Source organism: Bison bison, unplaced genomic scaffold, assembly GCF_000754665.1.
Source record: "Bison bison bison isolate TAMUID 2011002044 unplaced genomic scaffold, Bison_UMD1.0 scf7180017864214, whole genome shotgun sequence".
In the NCBI taxonomy this organism is placed as follows: Eukaryota; Metazoa; Chordata; class Mammalia; order Artiodactyla; family Bovidae; genus Bison; species Bison bison.
The window spans coordinates 35980-59703 of NW_011494786.1; the positions used below are offsets into that span (position 1 = coordinate 35980).

At 43.8% G+C, this 23724-nt stretch overlaps 1 protein-coding gene across 1 annotated transcript; it reads right to left on the reverse strand.

Moving 5' to 3' along the window:
* Positions 1–1471: 1471 nt before the first annotated feature.
* LOC104992391 (glutathione S-transferase A1-like) lies at positions 1472–23724 on the reverse strand. The gene is made up of 7 exons (XM_010845247.1): positions 23644–23724; positions 16798–16911; positions 10112–10163; positions 9154–9286; positions 5892–6033; positions 3346–3477; positions 1472–2726 (listed from the first exon to the last, which is right to left on the reverse strand). The coding sequence occupies exons 2-7, from the start codon at positions 16882–16884 to the stop codon at positions 2604–2606; spliced, it is 669 nt and encodes a 222-aa protein (XP_010843549.1). The 5' UTR covers positions 16885–16911; positions 23644–23724; the 3' UTR covers positions 1472–2603.

Consider the following 23724-nt stretch of genomic DNA (forward strand, 5'->3'; position numbering starts at 1 on the left):
TGATGGACAGGGAGGCCTGGCGTGCAGGATTCATGGGGTCGCAAAGAGTCAGACATGACTGAGTGACTGAACTGAACTGACCTGATCTGAAAAAGCCATCAGAAGCCGGAAGAGGCAGGGAAGACTTCTCCCAAGAGTGTCCAGAGGCAATGCAGCACCTTAACTTTGGACTTCAGGCCTCCAAAAGTGTGAGAGAATTCATCGTGTTGTTTTAAGCCCCCCAGTTGTAGTAAGTTGACACAGCAACCGTAGAAAACCAACACACAGACCTGTTTACTTCCCCAGAGCACAGGATTACTGTGCAGCAAATCCTACACAACTCATCCATCCCACTATAATTTATATCTTTTATACTTAAAGTTCATTCATTTCATTAAATGTTCAGCATTCTAATTTTCCCAATGTCTCATAAAGACTTATGTGCAGTTGGCTTACTTGCATTAGGATCAAAGCAAGGTCTGTCCATAGCATTGGAGTGATATGAACATCCTGCTCTTGAAGACTTGGATGAATGAATAGAGCTGTCAGGCAGATGAGAGTGGGTGGGGACTGTGAGGAATTCCCACAGCCCAGACCCCCGGGCCGTGGAGGTGTGTGTGGAGGTACAACCATTCATGGTGGAGCCCTGAGGATACACAGGGCTGGGCCCCCATCAGGAACTCACAGATGCTGGGGGATCCCAGTGGCCATCAGGGGGTTTACTGGGCTCTGGGGGAAGCAAAGAGGTGCGTCCAGCTCTCCCCAGGGAGCACAGAGCTCAGTGTGGCCCCCGGGGTGGAGCTGGCCTGGGAGGGAACAAAGGTGCCCAGGCAGGGCGCAGGCCACCCCCACACGTCTTGTGTGATGGGACTGGCACTCAAGGGGTGCGGAGGGAAGGCAGGAGGGCACCCCGCGGGCCGCGGGAGTCACTGAGGGAGGTAAAACAGGGTGGTGATTCTCAGGTTTGCTTTTTAGAAAAATATTTTGATAATCTTTGATCCGTGGAGAACAGACCAGGGCGAGGGGAAGGGCGGTCAGGGACCCCCATGTGTCTGTCAGCTCTGGCCCCGCCCCTTCACTGGAGGTTCAGGGGTGAGGGTGAGGCAGGCAGCTCACTCCAGGAAGAAGAGAATCCGATACTTCGAAGGCCAAGTATTCTGGGGAGTGATCACTGCAGGCCCCACATGTGACCAAAGCCACAATCACTCCCAGTCCAGGCTCCCTGGCTCCTTGAGAGGCCAGGGGAAATGACGTCATGTATATTCATTCGTATCAAATTCACACATGTCACCTGTGTCATAGAGATCTGATCTGGGGGATCCCGTCAAATGGGGGTGAGGCCCCTGTGCAGGGCCCCATAGTGCCTCGTGCAGCTGAGCTGTGATGACCAGGCAGGCTCCCCTGAGCACAGTTTGGATCCACTGGGTTCTCATTATTCCCCACCTCCCTGAACACTGGAGAGCCCACAGTAGAAAAAAATAGCTGTTCAAAATGCATAAGAAAAGTTATTTTTATTATCAGAAGCAAAATGTATCTCAAAGAAATTTTTTAAAAATGTCTTTTTGCCATGGCCAGTGATAAAAGAAATGTTCACATATTGAGATATAGGGAAGTCATTCTGACTTATACATGAGCCAACTTGAATTTTATGCCAACTGAAATACCTGTTTGTGGCCAATCAAACATACATTCTATATCTGCTTTAGTTATTAGAGACAAGAGCACTTTGACCAGAAGGAAAGATAGTCCATGTTAAAAATAAAGATTAAGGGGCTTAGTTGGTAGTCCAGTTGTTAGGACTCCATGCTTGCATTGCAGGGGGCACAGGTTTGATTCCTGGTCAGGGAACTAAGATCCTGTATCCTGCAAGCAGAAGTGGGGGGGGGTCGGGGGGTGCAGAGTGGGGAGATTAAATGCCTTCCTTCCTGGGGGACTCCAATGCTGGTCCTTCTTCCGTGATAAGAGTCTGTGCCAGGTGCCAAGGCCATGCTGACTGTACATGTGCTGATCTGTGTGGTGTTTTTTCCCCCAATATTGAAAAAATGTATCCCTGACTCATTTAATGGCCTTTGTTCTGACAAAGATATACAAAACTGTGCTGGAAACCATATATGTCCAGAGCAAGCTGCTCAGAGTAATCTGGGAAGGTATCTTTCTGGCTAGTCCTCAGTTTGCTCAAGTAAAACTCTTGCCTGTTCTTATTATTGCTTATTGATTGTTTTCACTGACACCAGAAAAATAGCTGTTTCCTGTGGAAACCGAAGAATGTCAGATTATTAATTTCTACACTTGATTCTTTGATAAGCTATGTGACAGATGTTATATGATAATTCCTACCAAAAAAATCAAGGGGATGACATAATCTATATTTCCCTTTTGTATTTAATTTTTAATTCCAAAAAAAGATGTGCTAGAAAGAGATGGAAAATCTGATTTTATATTCAATTCTAAAGAAAAAGAGTAACTAAATCTGCTCATTGGAGCTTTATTATTTAATGGCCACTGAAACTTTGGAATAGTTTATTAGTCTCACAACACCCAGGGTCTACACTTAGATAAAAACTTCATTGCCAGAAGTTTCATAAGTTTGGTCCTCAGTGTTCTGGGTGGCCCTGTTGGCTTTATTAAAACTTGAAAATCTTTCTGGCTCGTTCAAGACTTTTCTCACCCCCCGGAAGCTTCCTCTGGCTGCCAGGCTGCAGAAACTTCTTCACGGCCGGGAGATTGCTGACTCTGGTTTTCAGGCCCTGCAATGCACAAGAGCACAGCTTAGAGTGCCGCTAAAGACCAGCCCCGTCACTGACACTAGTCAGCAGGGACTCTGAGACCCTCCTAGACAAGGGCCAGCTGAGGCCCCTCCATCAGCACCAGGAGGAGGCTGGACATGGACACCCAGTGAGCCAGGAAGATGACAGCCCAGTGGCGTTTTCCCCAGAGATGTCTTAGTATAAGACTCCATTCAGCATCCCAATCTTCCTACACATCAGTCCTGAAGGTTCACCCTCGAGTGCAGTGTGAGGAAGAGAAAAGTGTCAGATATCAGCACAGATTAAGGCTCCAGATATCAAGACAAGAAGAGCTAGGAGATGGGGCTGGAAGTGAAGGCAGAAAGCATGAAAGGTAATCTGTGAGGTGAGTCAGAGCCAATCTGCCCTCAGAGAGAGAGACGGAGACAGAGAAATCAACGTGTGAGAGAAGGAACAGGAACTGAGGGGAAGAAGTGATACGGTGGGGACCCTAGCATTGCAGTCCGACTGTTCAGAGAACAGATTCTGAGGTGGGAGGTGTGGGCACACCCCCACCCCTACCCCTCCACTGCCACCCCAACCTCCCTCCCTCCCAGTCCAGGGCCGTGGGAGAGCGCACCTTCAGCAGAGGGAAGTTGGCCAAAAGACTGGGGTCTAGCTCTTCCACATAATAGAGCAATTCAACCAGGTGGATGTCAGCCTTGCTCAGCTTGTTGCCCACAAGATAGTCTTGTCTGTGGCTCTTCAGCACCTGGCGAATGGAGGGGTCAGATCAGGAATGCAGGTTCAGACAGCCTGGGCCCTGCTCCTCCCCTGCCCACCACCCAGCCCCACTTCTCCATCTGCCCCTCACTGGGCGGGTGGGGACCCCAGACCTTCTGCTCCTCCCAACTCAGTGAGATGGGCCAGTTGAGTCTGCTGTTCCCTCCTCATCCCCAGTGGAAGCCAGACTATGATTTCCTTTTCCTGTTCCCTCCTCACTGTGGCTGCCTTACTTCTTCCACTGGGCCAAGGGCTTAGCACCGTCTGCACAGTGTTGCTGTTGACCCTACATCCTGAAGTGTGCAGCCCTGAACTTCACAACATGACCCTTCATCCATCTCTCTCTCGCCTCTTTCTCCTCTCTTTCTCTCTCTCTGTCCCTCTCATCTTTCTCCCTTGGGCAGTGACTCCAACTTCTTAACAACCTTCTTCAACCCTGAGCAAACTATTTCGGTCTACATTTCTCTTCTTTCTTGAAGCTTCCTGATTTCCTGGTCTCTCTCTGGGGCCTGAAATAAACCTGGGTCAACCTGAAGTCCCTTCTCCCTTACTCCTAACTTGCACCATGTTACAATTTACACGCTACAACGTCTGCAGGTGAACTTCACTGATGACTTAACTCACTCTGTTATATAGCTAAAATTAGGTGTTTGATTGAGAGAAGAGGAATGTAGAGATAATCACATATGATCATGGAAACAAAAGCTTAATTCTGGCATCCACATGGTAGGTTCATATGAATTCATTTTATACATTTTAAACTTTTCTGCATGTATGAAATGTTTCATAATAATATGTTAGGGAAATATATTATATTTATTAAAATATTCCAGCAATATGAAAATCATAATGTATAAAGAGAAAAAATGCATACAGCACCACTAACTAACATAATAACATTTTGGCAAATACACTTTCAGATTATATATACATACAGAAGCATGAAGAGTTTCCCAGGTGGCTCAGTGGTAAAGAATCTGCCTGCAATGAAGGAGACCGGGATTTGACCCCTGGGTCGGGAAGATCCCCTGGAGAAGGAAATAGCAACCCATCCCAGTATTCTTGCCTGGGAAATCCCATGGACAGGGGAGCCTAGTGGTCCACAGTCCATGAGGGCACAAAAAGTTGGATATGATTGAGAAACTTTTTGAAAACAAAACAAAAAATATAAAAGCATGGACAAATGGATAATCATTTGGAAAAGAATATAATATCAAAACATATTTTATAAAATATAATTTTTACTTATGCTATCACGGGCCCTTTGTTTTCAAAGTACCCTCTGTCCATCATTGCTCATGCTCAGTTTTGTCCAACTCTTGGACTCATGGAGCTGTAGCCTGCCAGGCTCCTCTGTATATGGTATTTTCCAGGCAAGAATACTGCAGTGGATTGCCATTTCCTTTTCTAGGAGAATCTTCTCAACCCATAAATCAAAGTACAGATGAACTCAAACTGCTAATCATCAAAGAGCTTATGATCTTGTGAACGTTGCATAAACTCTTAGCACCTCAAGGGCTGGGAGGGTGTGCTCTCTGATTACTATTAAATTCTTTGCTCCTTGAATATGGTCAGATAAGCAAGAAATGAATTAACATTTGCTAAATAAATGAAAGAATGCTCCTATGCTCTGTGTTAATCTTTATATATGTATGTAACCCTCCTGAATCTCTTAAAATCATTTTTTTCTAGGTTAATCATTTTTGTTTAGCATGATTTCAGGTAATTTTGATCTTGAAACGCTCTCCTCTTACCATCAAGAAGAAGCATTAACTAAGATACATACTAGGCATAATGACGGAACATTATTTCCTTGGCTTTGTATGACCTTCTTCAAAAGTCTGAGAGCCATGTCCCCAAAATTTGTGATTATTTTCTCCTGAACATCTTTTCCTCTCTCTCTTCCTCCCCAATTCTTCCCCCATCTCTGTTGAGAAATATCTCATCCATCCCAGAAACACTTCCACATTCTCCCGACAGGCAGCTGCTCTCATGTCTCCCTACACGTGGTACCAGAATATTTTCTGATGTATGGCTGACATCATGCTCTTCTTGGATCAAAGCCCCTGTGCTATGTTCTGCAGGATCCATCTACCCCAGGCTCCTGTGTGGCTTTCAGAACTTCCACAGCCCAAGCTCTAAGTAAAACCATGAAATTCCATTGAACAGAGAATTTCAAATTGGGTCTGAGTCAATAGAAATTATGCTGAAAAATGATAATATGTGTAAAACTGGTGCAATTCTCCCTCAGAGTCAATTTTTAGAAAATGCCCTGAGAGTCAGGATGCTGCATTAGTACTCAGGAAGGTTCACAGAAGTGAAGGTCGATTCCCCAGCAACACCAGGCACTACATTCCTTTGTCTTCCCGTCTCAGCGTCAAGACCACTAAACAGTCCACTTACGTTTTCAAATGCAGGGAGATAACAGTTTGTTGCCCTGTCTTGGATCAGGGTCAACTTGGTATTTTTTTGATCAGGGGGACACAGTGGCAAGAGCATGATCATTTCCCCCAAGTCTGCCACACCCTCTGTGTACATATCAATCCTGAAAGACAAAATGACCAAATTGCCAAATGTCTCCTGCCTTAGATTTTCTAGTTTAAGAATAGATAAGAATGGGGCATCAAAAGATGATAAAGTAATTCTCCACTGGGTACATTTTTCTAAGCCAGTCATGGAGTTACGATTTTTATTAATTTTAACATTTCATTCTAGAACAAGCCATCAAGGTAGACATAGCGAATATTTTGGTTATACGCATGATCAAATATAGGGACAAAGCACACTGGGGACCCATTCGTAGAGGCATGAGAGAAATGGGTAAATCCCTGCAGGTAACCTCTGAGACCATACCTGGGTTTGCCATCTCTGCTGTGACGTAGTCTATGCACAGTTAGTGTGATGCATTAGCAGCACCTCAGTCACGTCTAGAGAGTCCTGGCACAGTGGTCCCAGTCATGTCCCTCTAGCTCTCCCTTTCTCATCCTGTTACACCACTAGGTCCATTTAGATGCCCAGTATCAGTAGTTCCTCCAGTTATTTCTGATAGAAATGATTCCACAACCTCCTCCATATATGATTGCCCGACTCTGGCCTCATTTGCATTTCTCAATGCGCCACCCAAAATATCCCCTGAAATAGTACAGTTCTTCATACAGTTTCAACAATGAAAATTTCAAGTGATTTCTTTTTTGTTTTTGTTCCAAAAGAATTTCCTACAAAAGTTGTTTTTTTTTTTTTTGGTAATACAAGCTTTATTGAAATACATTCACATAGCATTACTTTCATCCTTTAAATGGTACTATTCTGTAGTTTTAGTACATTCTGAAATCATCACCATGTTCTAATTCCAGAACTTTTTAAATCGTTGTATCCAAAAGGAAATCCAGTACCCTTGACAGTCACTCCCCATTTCCTCAGCTTTATAGCCCCAGGCAACCACTCAACTACTATTTCTGTTTCTATGGATTTGAATGTCAGGACATTTCATATATTTGGAATCACACAATATGTAGCCTTTTGTGTCTGGTGTCTTTCATCTAGTATTTTTCAAAGTTCATCCATGTTGTCACATACATCAGTACTTTACTCCTGTGTACGTGCTATGTCACTTCAGTCGTCTCCGACTCTTTGCAACCCTATGGACTGGAGCCCACCAGGCTCCTCTGTCCCTGGGATTCTCCAGGCAAGAATACTGGAGTGGGTTACCGTGGCCTACTCCACTTTACTCCTGTTCGTGACTAAAAATATTCCATTATAGGGATGTATCATTCTTTGTTCATCCGTTCATCAGTTCTTGGATATTTTGTTTGTTTCCACTTTTTGAATATTATGAACGCTGTGCGCTTTTGTGTACAAGTTCGAGTGTGGATGTGTTTTGTTTCCTTTTTTTTTTTTCACTATGAATTGATGCTTTTGAACTGTGGTGTTGGAGAAGACTCTTGAGAGTCCCATGGACTGCAAGGAGATCCAACCAGTCCATTCTGAAGGAGATCAGCCCTGGGATTTCTTTGGAAGGAATGATGCTGAAGCTGAAACTCCAGTACTTTGGCCACCTCATGCAAAGAGTTGACTCATTGGAAAAGACTCTGATGCTGGGAGGGATTGGGGGCAGGAGGAGAAGGGGACGACAGGATGAGATGGCTGGATGGCATCACTGACTTGATGGACATGAGTTTGAGTGAACTCCGGGAGTTGGTGATGGACAGGGAGGCCTGGCAGTGCTGTGATTCATGGGGTTGCAAAGAGTTGGACACAACTGAGCGACTGAACTGAACTGAACTGATGAAGTTTATTATGGGTAACTTATAAACAGGCAGGAAAGACAGTGCAAACAATGGTCCACAGACAATTACAGCTGCACTTTGTCCTCCCAAAAGGGATCTAGGGGAATTTAAAAGGGTCAAAACTAAAATTAGAATCTGACTACCAAGTGAGAAGCAAGTCTACACTGAAGGAACCTGTGGTTTTTCCTCCCCTGGGGGGTCTCATGACCATTAACCTTCTGTGTCAACAAAATGCATTCTTCCAGTTTTCTTATTAGATGAAGGCAAGGGTAAAAATTGATGGGGAGCTTATCCAGCTGGGGCACATTCTTTGTCGGGAGGCTAAAGCGCAGCATGCAGAAAGATGAGGGTGTAGGAATGGTGACCTGAAGATGGGGGAGAGGGGGCAAAATGCAATCAGTACGGTTCAGCCACACATCCTCACAGATAATCCCGTGGAGCTGAAGACTAGGTTTCAGATAAAATAGTAAAGAGCAGGATGTTCATGAAAGTGTCTGAAGTCACGAGCTGTTTAGTGATGAACCTGCGATGGGAGTGCTGGCCATTCCGCCCCAGAGGCTGTGCTCTTGACCACAGCACATGTTGCTACCCACTGACAGGCATCATGCTGAACTTGAATTATGAAATGTGAATGTGCTTTCACTCTCCTGGGTGTATACCCAGAAGTGGAATTGCTGAGTCATATGGTAACTCTTTAACTTTTTGAGTAACTGCCAACAGTTCCTTACATGATTTTAGTATCAGTCAAGTTGTCCCATTGCAACAGAGAGGATTTCCCCCAGTTTTGCTTGTATTGAATAAATCTGGCTGCTTCAGACGTATATTAAAATGTTCCAGATGACTCTGGTGTCTTGAGTTATCCCCTTTGTTATCCACTGTTATCCCCAAAGTTATGTACTTTGTTATCCCCTGTCAAGTGACCGGTCCATAAAGAGGACTGATAAATTAAGCTCCTGGTTATCATTCTAAACTTTCTCGAACTTAAGAATCAATTCCTTTAGATCTTCTTCTTCTCAGACTTTATCCTCTAGACACTCAGACATTTTGTCCCTTGTCTCTAGCTGTTGGTGGGTGTCTAGTCTGAGCTCCTGGAGTCAAGGTTCCACCTTCTTCCCAGCTGAATGGTTTACTCGTGTTTGGAATCTTCCGTCACTGGGCTATACCCACGGACCACGACTTCTTACATAAGCTCTTGATTCCACTCCAAGTTCACCCTTCTCTCATCTTCATAGGTCCCTGCTGTACTAGAGCTCAATTACACCATTATGGTCTATAGCTGGTGTTGGTCATGATCCGCATGAACACATCCTAATCGCTCAAGGAAACACCTAAGATTGTTCCTACTTATCACTCATGAAAGAATGGAAAAAATACCGTACAGGGCTCTCTCCTTCATGTCTTTCCCATAGAGATCATATTTGGTGGCAATGTAGTTGAGAATGGCTCTGGTCTGCACCAGCTTCATCCCATCAATTTCAACCATTGGCACTTGCTGGAACACTAAACTCCCATCTTTTGAAAGGAGAAAAGAAGAGAGAACTATTGGATGAATTACACCCTTTTAGGATGAAAAAAAAATGTTGATGTAACTGAAGATATGAAATGAAATACTAAAATGACCTGGTATAATTAAGCAGCATGGCATTTTGTTTTTGGCTTCCCATAGTCCTTTTCCTGCTCAAACTTTTATTTTTTTAACCCATTATTTCATTTATCTTTTTTGAATTACATGGGTGATTCCTTCTAATTCTGAGTCTATTTGTCTTTAGGGATATTTTAGAAAGAAGTTGGAAGAGGCTGCAATAGGGCCGCCACCTGGTTGCTAATTTGAATGAGACGTTCTAAATAAGTCTCACGTCATATAAGGCAGATTTTGAGAGATTTCTATGTGCAGGTCCCTTTTCCTGCTCACTGAGTCTGCAATATTGCTAGACTTGTCAAACTTGCCAGAAAAAAGGGTTCATGGCAATTTCTGGGCCTCGTTTTCCCCTCTTCTCTCTGATGCATGTGTTTCCCTGACCTTGGGTGGGAGGGCTGTGTGGCATCCTGAACTGATATGGTCACTCATGGTGCAGAAAAGCAGAGAGAGAGAGAGACCAGCAAGGGCATTCACAGGGCACTCGGGCTGGTTCCTTGAGCAAATACTAGAGTTCCAGCCCTTCCTAGTCCCAAGTGAGCTGCAAGACCTTCTCAAGGAGCCCCATCCTTACCTTTACCCACATTTCTTCCTCTCCTCTGACCCCATGCCTACCTTGCACACACAAGGCCTTTTTGGTATTCAAACCTCAACTTACGGCTGCTACTAGATCCTCCCATTAGAAGAATTCAGTTTCTTACCATATCTTAACTTATCCAAATCTTCTGAACTTTCTATAAGTTTCTCTTCAAACTGGAAAACAGAAACAGTCACTGAGTTTTTATTTCATTCCATAGCATTGCTGAACTTGCATGGCCTCTACCTGGTGCCCACTATGGAGACTGTAGGATTTCCAAGTTCGGCAGGGTGCACAGAGGACAGTGATCAAGGCCATTTGGAGATTTAGATTAGAGCCACCAAGATAAAAGCGTGGGTTGCAGCAAGTAACTGCTTATTTTGCAGGCTAATTCACCTCTACCTTGTCCCCACCTCTGTCAGTGATTATGTAATGATTTGGGGGGAGGGGAATGTCACTGGAGGGAAAGGACTGGGAAATTCTTCTAGTTATGGAGTTTTAACTAGTCTCTGGAAAGTCTTTCTCTCCCTGTGAAATTAGGACAGGAATTTGGGGTGTCCCCCAGCATGGGGTTTCCATGAGGTCACTGACTCCCAAGATGCTGCCACCAGGGACCTCTGCTGTATATTACCTCCCTCCATTCAACTTTTTATTTTAAAAAAGTGTCTTGATGATGAAAAGTTTGAGAATTGGGAGGTTTCTAACTGGGGCTTCCTTGGTAGCTCAGACAGTAAACAATTCGCCTGCAATACAGGAGGCCTGGGTTTGATCCTTGCATCAGAAAGACTCCCTGGAGAAGGAAACGGTAACCCACTCCAGTATTCTTGCCTGGAGAATTCCACGGACAGAGGAGCCTGGTGGGCTACAGTCCATGGGGTCGAAAAGAGTCGGACACAACTGAGTGACTAACACTTTCACTTTTACTTTCAACTGACTCAGTGAAACAGTTTATTGTGGATCTACATGATTCCTTAGGGTTAGACCACACAGATAGTGAGGTGTGCGGGCAACAATTCGCAAAGTGCCCAGTTCAAGACAACATGAGGGGTGGTGGGTGGTCACTGTGGGAAGGTGTCAGAGGAAGGATGGGACTTGATGGTGGGCTGTTGCTTATGAGGCTGAGGGAGATGAATGGGGTTGTGAGGATCAGCCTCTGGGCCCTGAGAACCCAGAAGTCCTGACCAGTGGCCTCTGGTCAGCCTTGCCCCACACCCTCCTCCTTCGGGCTGGGTTGGACAAGAGGAGACCTGGATGCTTTCAGCTCTTCACCCTCCTGTGCTGAACTCATCCTTCCCAGGAACTCTGAACACATCCTTGAGCCCCAAGGCTGGACCATAGCAAAAATTATTGGTTGTTGATTTATAGAGAATAAACAAGCTAGAATGGTTCAGTTTGTTTTTCTGTGTACTTGTTTCTTCACACACTTGAGAACGGACCGTGCTAATGTCTGGCAATCAAGAAAGTGTAATCTGAGGCTCCTTTGTAATCTGAGGCCAATACTTGGCCACCTGATGCAAAGAACTGACTCATTGGAAAAGACCCTCATGCTGGGAAAGATTGAAGGCAGGAGGAGAAGGGGCTGACAGAAGATGAGATGGTTGGATGGCATCACCAACTCAATGGACATGAATTTGAGTAAGCTCCAGGAGTTGGTGATGGACAAGGAAGCCTGGCATGCTGCAGTCCATGGGGTCGCAAAGAGTCGGACACTACTGAGCGACTGAACTGAACTGAATCTGAGGCTCAGGTAAATATGTTAGGAGGCTAAGGGAGCACACTAGAGGTTCCTTTGCAGGACCCCACCTCACCTGAGACCCTCCTTTACTGCTAGCTCTCCCCTAAGGGATCAAATCTCCAGAGTTTCTCCATGATTCTGAGGTAGGCGATTGATGGGCCTCTGGGCTGGGCTGCTGGTGTTTGTTAAGTGGAATAAAGCTGATGCCTTGTTTTCACTCAAACACCAAGGACAGAGCCCTTGTCCTTGAAGCTGAGCTCTGCTGGAATAAAGAGATAAAGTGGCCACTCCTGAGGTCAAGGAAGACTTCCCTGTCTGCACATCCACAAGACGTCTCCTTGGGGTAAAAAATGGAGGGGGTGCCTCCCCATAATGAGTATGGACATGTACCCACAGACATCTGCAGTGGGATTCATCTTAGCCAAAAGGAGCATGCATCCCGGGGAGGGTCCTAGGACCAGACAGATATGAAAAAAGAAACAAGCTAATTGGCCAAAGGTAAACAAAGATCTGGAAGGACTGTCTTATATAAGTGATTTAATTCACTCCTTTACTCCTTCTCCTGATTAGAGAGGACACCTATACATTTTCTTTGTAGGTGCGTTTTTCTGCCTTGCTTCTGTCTCAAATAATCTGCTTCTCCGTGTGCTTTCCCATATGCTGTGCTCCCATAAACCTTGCACCTGTTTTTACGGTTCTCGCCTCCTTGAAACATTCTTGCTTTCAAACGGGGGAAAGAGCCGGGGCTACTTTGCTTTTAGCCTCTAGCCCCTGGAGGTCTAGTGATTAGTATTCCTGGTTCAGTTCCTGGGCAGGGAACTAAGATCTCTCTTCAGTACTGCAGTCTCTCCGAGATCATTTGGTGAGAAACCCGGGAGTTCAAGGTGAACTGCAGATCTCGCTAAAACTATTGGCTGGAGACTCCTGACTTTCACTCTGTCTTCCACGGGGCTGAGATTTTCTTTCCTGCCTTACTTGCACAGTAAGATTTTTTTTTTTACCTAATTCTTTAAAATCCTCTTGGGGAAAGACTAACTGAAGTCTTGCTGCTGCTGCCAAGCCCATACTTGACCGCTGTGGTACTTTAGCCCCAACTCCAGTTCCTCCAGGAGTTCCCCTTCACTCCAGGCCTTGGCAGCCCATAGGCTGGGACAGACTACTTATTGAGCAGGCCAGTTCCAATCAGCCTACATCTAGGTCAGTATCTGTCATCTATAAAGCTTAAGGGAAAACCTGCAATCACTATGTGTTGGTCCACATGTCCTCTCCAGGTACGAAAGGAGGACATCTTACTCAAGGTACTAAGGACAATTGGAGACTGCTGGTTAAAATTAAGTGGGGGCTAGAGGATGCCCCAAACCCTGTCAAGGAATAAGGTCAAAGTAAATTCAGGGGATGCTCTGAATCCCCTTCAGGTGTCTCCTAAATGTATAGAGGATGGTGCATTACATAGCTAGAAGCGGTCTCTGTTCTGGGTTGCAAGTTATTCAATATAGGAGGATCCCTTTTTAAGCCAGAACACCTCTGGAGTACATCCTTAAGAACTAGCAAGCTTTTACTGAAACAGTGCCTGGCCTTTATGCAAACTGAGGGATGAGGAAAATGGCCTGAAAATGAATCTCTTACAATTCAATTTTTATTGCCACAGGATGAGATAACGGACTGTTTCCTTATGTTCAAGTTTTTAAGGCCTTTTATCGTAATTCTGCTCTATGTGGCTACTATAATGAGAAAAAACTCTCCTAACATTCTAAACGATCTCCTTCTAACTTCTCCCAACTCTCAGGGGGGAACCAACCTTCTCCCACTCCTACACGTTCCCTTACTTCTCCAGGTCTTTCTGATCAAACTAAGACGCCTACATCCTCAGAAGAATAAATCTTTCTGGAAAAACATCTTTCAGCCAGTCTGCCCCTATTATTAAGACCAATTTGACACTATTTGGTCTATATTTTAGCTATGAAACTATGACTACAAAAAAAAAAGGAAAGATGATTTTTCTTGATAATATGACCACAAAATTAATTAAAACAACTTTTTTTTTTTAATTGCAAAACTAGCTCTTTTAGCATGTGCAATTAGAAAAAGCTAACTTGCTGAAGTACTTTTTTTTTTTTTAATTCTGACCCTGAGAGAATAAAAATATGCCTAGGAAAAAGCTGTATCAACTCTTACCATGTCCTTGAGATACAAACACAGCCCACTTTGCCTGAAACTTTGGCCTTGGGTTAAGTAGAACTTCAAGCCAAGGGGGGAAAAAAAGGAGGCAAAGAGACATTTTAAATCTCAAGCAGAAAACTATGGGATCTCTGTCTGGATTTATGTATGTCAGGTAAATGAAAAAAAGACTGTCTCCTGATATATACGGGAATCTCAAACTATTTTGAAAACCTCTAGAAGAGAGAAATCCAGCTGGGCAAATCTGATAGCAAGCCTTTGGCATGGCTTTCTTGGCCTTGAGAGCCTTTTGGGAATTTAGTCTGAGACTCTTTCTGAGGAGTTACACCCAGAGTCAGCATTAAATACCTTACATAGTCAAGGGACCAAACATTTAATTTTTAAAAATCTATTATTATTATTTTCAATGGTTATCTTTAATTTTTAAATTTATTTATTTAACTTTTGGTTGTGCTGGATCTTCGTTGTTGCACACGGGCTTTCTCTAGTTGCAGCAAGTGGGGGCTCCTTTTTGTGGGGTTATGCAGGCTTTTCATTGCAGGGTCTTCTCACGTTGTGGAGCACAGGCTCTAGGGTTTTAGTAGTTGAGGCACAGAGGCTCAGTAGTTGTGATGCACAGGCTTAGTTGCTCCGTGGCCTACGAGATCTTCCTGGACCAGGGATTGAACCCGTGTCCTCTGCATTAGCAGGCAGATTCTTATTCCACCAGGGAAGCCCTGGCTACCTTTATTTTTAATATTTATTTTATTCATTTGTTTGTTTGGCTGTGCCAGATCTTATTTGCAGCATGTGGGATCTTTAGTTGCAGTTCTATAAAGTCACCAAATTTATTTTAAAAACAAATTCGTCTTGGCTGTGTTTGGTAAAAATGAGGGTAATTTTAGAAAAAAAATTCGTTTCACTAAATATGAAATCCTTATGTCTGACTCTGTGACACTGTGGACTGTAGCATCAGGGTCCTTTCCAATGAATACCAGGTGGCGCTAGTGGTAAAGAACCGCCTGCCAATGCAAGAGACAGAAGAGATGCTGGTTCAATCCCCTAGGGGAGGGCCTGGCAACCCATTTCAGTATTCTTGCCTGGAGAATCCCTTGGACAGAGGAGCCTAGTGGGCATAGTCCATAGGGTTTCAAAGAGTCATACATGACTGAAACAACTTAGCATCCATGCATGGCCTCTAGAGTTATCACTGAGAAAAACACTTGTTCAACTCTTTGAGACCCCATAGGCTGCAGCACACCAGGCTTCTCTGTCCTTCACTGTATCCTGGAGTTTGCTCAAACTCATGTCCATTGAGTTGATGATGCCCTCCAGCCATCTCATCATCTGTTGCCCACTTCTCCCGCTGCCTTGGCAGGCGGTTTGTTTAGTACTAGCACCATTAACCGGAGAAGGCAATGGCACCCCACTCCAGTACTCTTGCCTGGAAAATCCCACGGACAGTCGGACAAGACTCAGCGACTTCACTTTCAATTTTCACTTTCATGCATTAGAGAAGGAAATGGCAACCCACTCCAGTGTTCTTGCCTGGAGAATCCCAGGGACGGGGGAGCCTCGTGGGCTGCCGTCTATGGGGTCACACAGAGTAGGACACGACTGAAGCGACTTAGCAGCAGCAGCAGCAGCAGCAGGAGCAATAGCACCATTAACAGAGTCCTACATTTGCTCCTGGGAATGTGATGTTCTAACACTATAAAATGCCTGGGGGTGCTCGTGGATGCTCCCATCCCTCTGTTAATCACCCGCTTACTTGTTTGCATCCTCACTAGAGTGCAAGCTGCCTGAGGGCAAGGACTGTGTCTGTCTCATTCATTTCTGTATCCCCAAAACTTTGCACAAAGCCTGGCACAAAAGCGAAAGTGCAAGTGGATCAGTCATGCCTGACTCTTTGTGACCCCATGGACTATACATTAGTCTACGGAATTCTCCAGGCCAGAATACTGGAGTGGGTAGCTGTTCCCTTCTCTGGGGTATCCTCCCAACCCAGGGATTGAACCCAGGTCTCCCACACTGCAGGCAGATTCTTTACCAGCGGAGCCACCAGGGAAGCCCAAGAATACTGGAGTGGGTAGCCTATCCCTTCTCCAGCAGATCTTCCCAAACCAGGAATGGATTAACCCAGGGTTTCCTGCATTGCAGGTGGATTCTTTACCAGCTGAGCTACCAGAGAAGCCCTAAAGTGCTCCCACCCAAAATTATTGCTGAGTGAATATATTAAATATTATCAAGTGGTTTGTTACAGTTGGCTCATCTTAACCTTAATTTCATTTATTTTTCTAATATTACATACAGTTTTTCTTTTATTGTGGGAATTTCTAGCATGTATAAAAATTTTAAAAATGTACAGTGTTTCTCATACCCTTCAACAGCATCAATAATTATCAACTCAAGCCAGTCCTGTGTCATCTATATGCCCATCCACATTCCCCTTTATGTAAAAATGGAGCAGATTCTAGGTATCATATCATGTCACCTGGTATACTTCGTGCATATTTCTAAACCAAAAGAACTATTTTGAACATAAACATAATAAACCTAAAAATTACACCTAAAATATTAACAATTATAACATATTCAATCAGCAATCAAGTTTCTACTTGAACGTGTCATAAATAATATTTACAGTTTGTTAAAAAATGAAATCCAAGTAAGTTTCACACAATTGGACTAGTTGATGAGTTTTTTGTTTCCTTTCAAATAAAAAAAAAAATGTTTCTATGCTCTTCCGCAGGCAGGATTATTTACATTTTCATTTGGTCAGATCAGTCCATTTCTTTCTTAATGTGCAGCTATTTTTATGCAACGCAAAATCATACTCAGCTCCTTTAATGAGGAGGTCTGGCTCATGTGAGAAAGTGCTTTGATAGTCAATAGCGATCCAAGTTAAGAGGACCTACCTCCGCTCCAGCTGCAGCCAGGAGCCACCGGATGGCCTCCATCCTGCCTCGGGCATCGAAATAGTGAAGCTTGGGCTTCCCTGCCATGATAGCAGTTCCTCACTTCCCGTGAACCTGGATGAATCAGACCACAGAGGCAAACTGTGCTTTACAACGTCCAGTCCATTTGAACAGAAGGGGTAGAGTCTGCCTTTTTCATGGCGGCATTGCAACAGTCCCATGTGGTTCTTCCTCGGTCTAAATTCCCACCTATCAACAGGTGTCATTGTGCAGTTGCACCAAACCAAGTCTCAGATTGCATCTGTCCTCTCTCAGAGGACTTAAATAGAGCAGGGGCTTAATCTTGCTCAGCTGTCACCTGGGGCTGGTGAGGGGACTTGAAACCAGGAAACTTCACTGACAGAGAGGAGCAGGGAGGCGAGTCGGTCCTTGACTGGCCGGTGGTCTTGTTCAAAAGCATTAACTGTGTCTGAATCTTGCCCTGACTGTCTCTAAACCTTCTAAATTCTCTCCACAGAAGACAAAACTCATTCCTTTTTTTCTTATTGGAATTCTATATATTTTTCACCGCTGGATGAATTTTATTTTACGATCTAGAGAAAGAGATGCTAGTGCCCTACCTTTATAGCACACGGAAAGGAACTAACATAGGTTTAGTGTCTACCACATAGTGGCCATTTTCTCACTTTGATCCTCATTTCTTCTTCACAGAAATTACTTGAGGTAAATTCTGACTCGTCTAAAGTAAGTGGTGAGCCCATTCGATTGTACCTTGCTTTTTAAACTGGTTTTGAAAGCTGGGACATATTCGCTTTACAATGCTGTGTTGGTTTCTGCTGTACAACATCTTGAGTCAGCTATACACATACACGTCTATCCTCTCTCTCTTGAGCTTCCCTCCCACCCCACCCCCATCCCACCCCCTAGGTCGTCACAGACACCAGGCGGACTTCCCTGTGCCACAACAGCATCCCCCTAGCTGCCTGTTTTACACATGGTAGTGTACGTGTGCTAGTATTTCTCACTAAACTTGGCCCACCATCCCCTTCCCCTCCTGTGTCCACAAGTCTGTCTTACATCTGTGTCTCTATTCCTGCCCTGCAAATAGGTTCATTGGTACCATTTTTCTAGAGTCCATATATATTCATTAACATATATTTGTTTTTCTCCTTCTAACTTACTTCACTCTGTATGAAAGAATACAAATGACCCAATTCCATTCCTTTTTATGGCTGAGTAATTTCCCATTGTATATATATGTACCACATCTTCTTTATCCATTTATCCATCAATGAATGTTTCAGTTCAGTTCAGTTCAGGAGCTCAGTCGTGTCCGACTCTTTGCGATCCCGTGAACTGCAGCACACCAGGCCTCCCTGTCCATCACCAACTCCTGGAGTCCACCCAAACCCATGTCCATAGAGTTGGTGATGCCATCCAACCATCTCATCCTCTATTGTCCCCTTCTCCTCCTGCCTTCAATCTTTCCCAGCATCAGAATCTTTTCAAGAGAGTCAGCTCTACACATCAGGTGGCCAAAGTATTGGAATTTCAGCTTCAACATCAGGCCTTCCAATGAACACCCAGGACTGATCTCTTTTAGGATGGACTGATTGGATCTCCTTGCAGTCCAAGGGACTCTCCAGAGTCTTCTCCAACACCACGGTTCAAAAGCATCAATTCTTCGGCACTCAGCTTTCTTTGTAGTCCAACTCTCACATCCATACATGACCACTGGAAAAACCATAGCCTTGACTAGACGGACCTTTGTTGGCAAAGTAATGTCTCTGCTTTTTAATATGCTGTCTAGGTTGGTCATAACTTTCCTTCCAAGGAGTAAACATCTTTTAATTTCATGGCTGCAATCACCATCTGCAGTGATTTTGGAGCCCCCCAAAATAAAGTCTGACACTGTTGCCACTGTTTCCCCATCTATTTCCCATGAAGTGATGGGACCATGATCTTAGTTTTCTGAATGTTGAGCTTTAAGCCAACTTTTTCACTCTTCTCTTTCACTTTCATCAAGAGTTTAGGTTGTTTCCAAGTCCTGTCTATTGTAAATAGTGCCACAGTGAACATGGGGGTGCATGAGCCTTTTGAAATTATGGTTTTCTCAGGGCATACACCTACCAATGGTATTGCTGAGTCACATGGTAGTTTTAATTTTAGTTTTTTAAGGAAACTCCATTCTGTTCTCTATAGTGGTTGTATGAAGGCACTTTTATTTGATGTCAATGTCTTGGGATTTTGTTATACCAGTGTGTGCCAGTGATGGATTGTGGCCCATTGCGGGCTGTGAAATTAACACAGCAGGTTCTGACTAGTGTTTTTTAACTGCAATATAATAGTAAATATGAGGGTGTGTCATATACAGTTACAGTAAGCACTTTTTGCTAAAACTTTCATTTGAATTACATAATCATGTACAATTCCCCTTGTCTTTGTCCTTGAAATAAAATGCTGACTCAAGAGTTAACCCCTGGGAAATGTGAAGATGTGAGAACAAAGAATAGCTGTTGGGCTGGGGAACTGGTAACAATGTAGACTATAAATCTGCTACATAACAGAATCACCCAACTCAGGGCTCCCTGAATGATATAGAGAAAGACCTGACACATATTCCTAAATTGGTTTTATAAGAAGAGATCCCCTCCAGATGAAAATTGCTGACCACAGGAACATAGACCCTAGACTGGTTGAAACCAGGTTGATGATGCTTGAAACTTCACCTTGATGCCAATCAATCTGAGAATTATCCATGAGCTGATCATATCCTGCTCCCTGAACACTATAAATCTCCTCACAACCCTATCCAGGGTGGGTCACAGTCTTGAGGGCATTAGCAATAAAAGCTACTCTTTCCTACTTCCTCCAAAACTCTGTCTCTGCATTGGCACCAGTGAACAGAGGCTGAGTTTTGGTAACAGATATATTTGTTGTGTGATTGTCTGTAACAGCGAAGCCAAACCTGCTTGCGCACTGGATCTGTTCCTTTAGCTCTAACCTTTGTGCTCTGTAGCCTTTGCTTAGTCATGCTGGCTCTGCACCTTTTGTAAAAGAATGCTACCTATAGCCTGAAATACATAGGATAGCCAATTTTCAAAGTCTTTTCCTTCATATAAAGATAAAAGTCTTTTCCTCCATATAAGGATAAAACAGTTGCAAAACAAAGAATAACATTTGCCTTGTTGGAGGTTTATAGAAACATGATCAGACCTATGTGGATGGTTGGAAGAACAAAAAATTCACATCCTGTATTATTATGAGTCTGGCTGGCAACAAGAAATTTGCAACCACCAGCCACACCACCCTCTCCTTTTAGTATAAGCTTGAATTCTAACACAGGTTAGATGGTTCTTTGGGATTCTAGTCCACCATCTTTTCAGTCTGCTGGCTCTCCCAATAAAATCCCAGGCCTTACCTCAATACCTCATTTCTCTACTTAATGGATGGCTGTGTGGCGAGCTGTATGAACCGGGACTCAGTAATGTGTCAGTATGTGACTGTGTGGTCTGGGTTGTTGTAAAATGTAAGAGACACTTGTGACTGGGACCAGCCAAAGAAGTCTGGTAGATGTTGCTCTAGCCTGAGGTGTCTGCACTAGTGACATTTGGGGCTGGATCCTTCTTTGTTGTCCCGTGGTCTGAGTGTAGTTACTTAGCATCGTCCCCAGGAGCTGCCAGTAGCATAGTGCTCCTGTCCCCAAGGTGGCTGGGTGAGTTCAGCAGTGGCCTTGGGCAAGTTTTATCAGTGAAGACAGTACAGAAGCACAAGAGTCATTAAAAAGCAAGGATTCAATTGCTTAGACTTAGGGAGGGACAATTTCAGTCCCATTTTTAGTCAACAGACCTCTGGCCAAAAAAAAAAAAAACAATTTTTTAAAAAATGCTTGTAAGATTTTGTGGTTGTTGAATCTTTAGCACAGAAGTCCCTGCACAATAGTTATGTTTCAAAAAAGGCATGTGAAACTGGTACCCTGTAACTTATAAGGCCATAAGGTAGAAACAAAATGATATGCCAAGAATACCAACTTACTTAGCAGAGTAACTACAGATATGGAGACAACTTGATGACAGCCTCTCCGACTGAGCACTGCCCACTCACACTGATGGACTAGGATGACTGACAGTCAACTTTAGAAGTCACATGCTGAAAATATACCATGCCTGCACAGAGAACTCTTAAAACTTACATTGAAACTTACACTTACTGTACACTAACCATTTCTGAGCTCTCCCCCTGCCCACTTGCTTCTTACTCCTAAGATAAATATGCCACTCAAAAGGGGTCAGGAAGACAGATCTTAGCATTGCTTCCTGTCTCCTTGCTTAGCTGTTGGGCTATAAAGCCTTTTTTTTTTTTTTGCAAAAGACCATTGCCCCAGTATTTGGTCTTTCTCTTGGGACAAGGAGCTCACTTGCTTGGTTACAAAACTTGAGTTTTCTGTCAAAATAGTTTAAACATTCCAGAAGACCTTTATTTATTTGTGTATCTATTTTCTTCATGGACACCTTGTTTTCGGCTGACACGTGATGTATTTCTTCTTTTTAACAAATTTCCTTCAAGCTTCCTCCCCTAAGACCCCTTCTGCAGTTTCAGGTATCAAGAGATAATGGCTGGTGGGAAACAAGATCGGAGCCTGATGGGGAATCTGCTTTTAAAGGGTTTAAATTTAGTCCAAAGAACAGGTTTGTCGACAACCTACCATGCACAAAGAGCCCAACGGTGGCTTCATTTTAATTGGTTCTGAGCCAAGGATAATGATTCTAGAAGTCAAGTAAGTCAGAGCAAGGGGAGCGGCTGAAGGCTGAGAAAGCACAGGCTTCTGTGCCCTGCCCAGGTCGGCTCCACCTTCACAGCAGCGTCATCCAGGCTGTGACCTTTCCATCCCTCCCCACCCTACATTAGGGGTGCTCCTCATTTTTGTCTAAAAATCTGTTCATAGACATTACAAGTGCTTGTTTTTTGTTTCTATTTCCAAATCTCCCATGGGCTTATTTGAATTTTTTCCTGTGAATTCTCTTTTGCCCTGGAAGCTCCAACCTCACTGATTTTGCAGGGTCTTTGAGATTCTGAGGCTTCTGTGCATGAGACCTTTGTTTTATTCTTTTTAAGTTGACATTTCTGCTGACTCCCATTATGCTGCATCCTACCTCCTGGGGGGCTTCCCTGGTAGCTCAGATGGTAAAGCGTCTGCCTACAATGTGGGAGACCCGGGTTCAATCCCTGGGTCAGAAAAATCCCCTGGAGAAGGAAGTGGCAACCCACTCCAGTACTCTTGCCTGGAAAAGTCCATGGGCAGAAGAGCCTGGCAGGCTACAGTCCAGGGGTCACAAAGAGTCAGATACGACTGAACGATTTCACTTTCACCTAGTTGCTTCATGCATCTTTTAGAAACCAGCTCTGTGCTCCACTGATGTACCTAGCTCTTCCCTCAAGACTTCTCAAGTTATAGAGCTAGAAGTCAGCTAGCCACTCCTCCAAGTGTGTAATTAATACACTGTACCCCCGAGAGAACATGTGTTGGCCAGCTATCTAGTTAGTGATGAAGTCTGGATTAGATCTTAGTCCTCCTGACAGACAGACTAGTCTCTGCCTATTGTATCTATTTTGTTATTGAATTTTCACAGCCTGCAGAGATTACAGTTTCTGTGCCCCCACTAACATGTGAGCTCTCAGGAAGTAGTGACGTCATCATAGTTTTTAACACAAGACATTGCTCAAAATTCAACACGCCTTCTGTGTAACGTGGCATGATTAGACAGCCCAAGAGCCACACATGTGTTCTTTAGCATTTCCCTTAGAGGACTTGCAATTTCACAATTCAGTAGTTTAGAACAATTAAATAATAAACTGGGATCGTGATCATAAAGTAATCAATCCTGCTTATAAAAGCCAACATTGTGCTGTTTAAACACAACTATCAAAACACTAGAACTCTCCCACAAACTGAAAACATAATGACTGTGCAAAAAAATTGGGCAAGTGCTTTGGCAGGGTAGCCCAGGAGAATATTTAACTTGGCAAATAGAATTTGCAAATTATCTGTTGGGCTGGAAACAGGGCAGTTCAAGAAAAGGGCATTATTTTTTCGAATTGCCTAAGAAATAAATCCACATGCACTTGCCTATATGCCCTATGCGTTTAGATTCACTTGCAATTTTGAATCTTTTCTTCGTAAGAAACTGTGCCCAGGCTTTGGTCCCTAAAACACTGAACATGAAGAAGGTGGAGGTGGCGGAGAAGAAGGGAAGCAGCAAGCTACTCTGTGCTCAGTCACAAAGTAACTCATAGAAACAACAAGCTCACAGTGGTGAAATCAGCTTTGGAGGTGCAAATTCTGATTCTGACCCACCGCCATTGATGACTGACTTCCCAACAGGAGCTGCCAGTTCAAGTGACATGCAACCACTCACATATATTTTTCCCTCATCTCTCAAGTGGGATTCCCAAATGTGTGACTCTGCCAAATTCCAGTCCAGCATAATTGTGTGATTTCCATATGAATCACACTGGTACACCATCTAGTCTAGAGAAGGCAACTCTAACATAAGCTCACAGATCCCTCCCAGCACTGACATGGTTGCATTTTCAAATTGCTCTTAGTAACACTCTTATTTTCCCCAAATCATCAAATTCTCTGCCCTCACTTTCTAAATTCTTGATTATTATTTTCCTCTAAAGACACGTCCTTGAGGAACTAATAAACAACACTTGAATCATCTCCTGAGCACACCAAGAAAAGGCAATAACGCCAGGTACCCACATAAAATAACACATTGAAAAATATTTTCCTCCTGAAACAGACATGAGAAACTATATGAAGATGATAAGATCAGTACCAACCTAATAAAAGTCCTGCTGCCTCTCTGCTCAGTTCCTCAATGCCAGTCCTTGGGTGTATGCTAGATGCTTTAATAATTTAAC

What these genes read in the sequence shown, in the direction of transcription:
- LOC104992391 (XM_010845247.1), bottom strand. Translation starts at nt 16,884, where the DNA reads ATGGCAGGGAAGCCCAAGCTTCACTATTTCGATGCCCGAGGCAGGATG. An exon ending in TGGCTGCAGCTGGAGCGGAG is followed by an intron (nt 10,164 to 16,797) that starts GTAGGTCCTCTT and finishes TCTGTTTTCCAG; the next exon opens with TTTGAAGAGAAACTTATAGA. An exon ending in TTTGGATAAGTTAAGATATG is followed by an intron (nt 9,287 to 10,111) that starts GTAAGAAACTGA and finishes TCCTTTCAAAAG; the next exon opens with ATGGGAGTTTAGTGTTCCAG.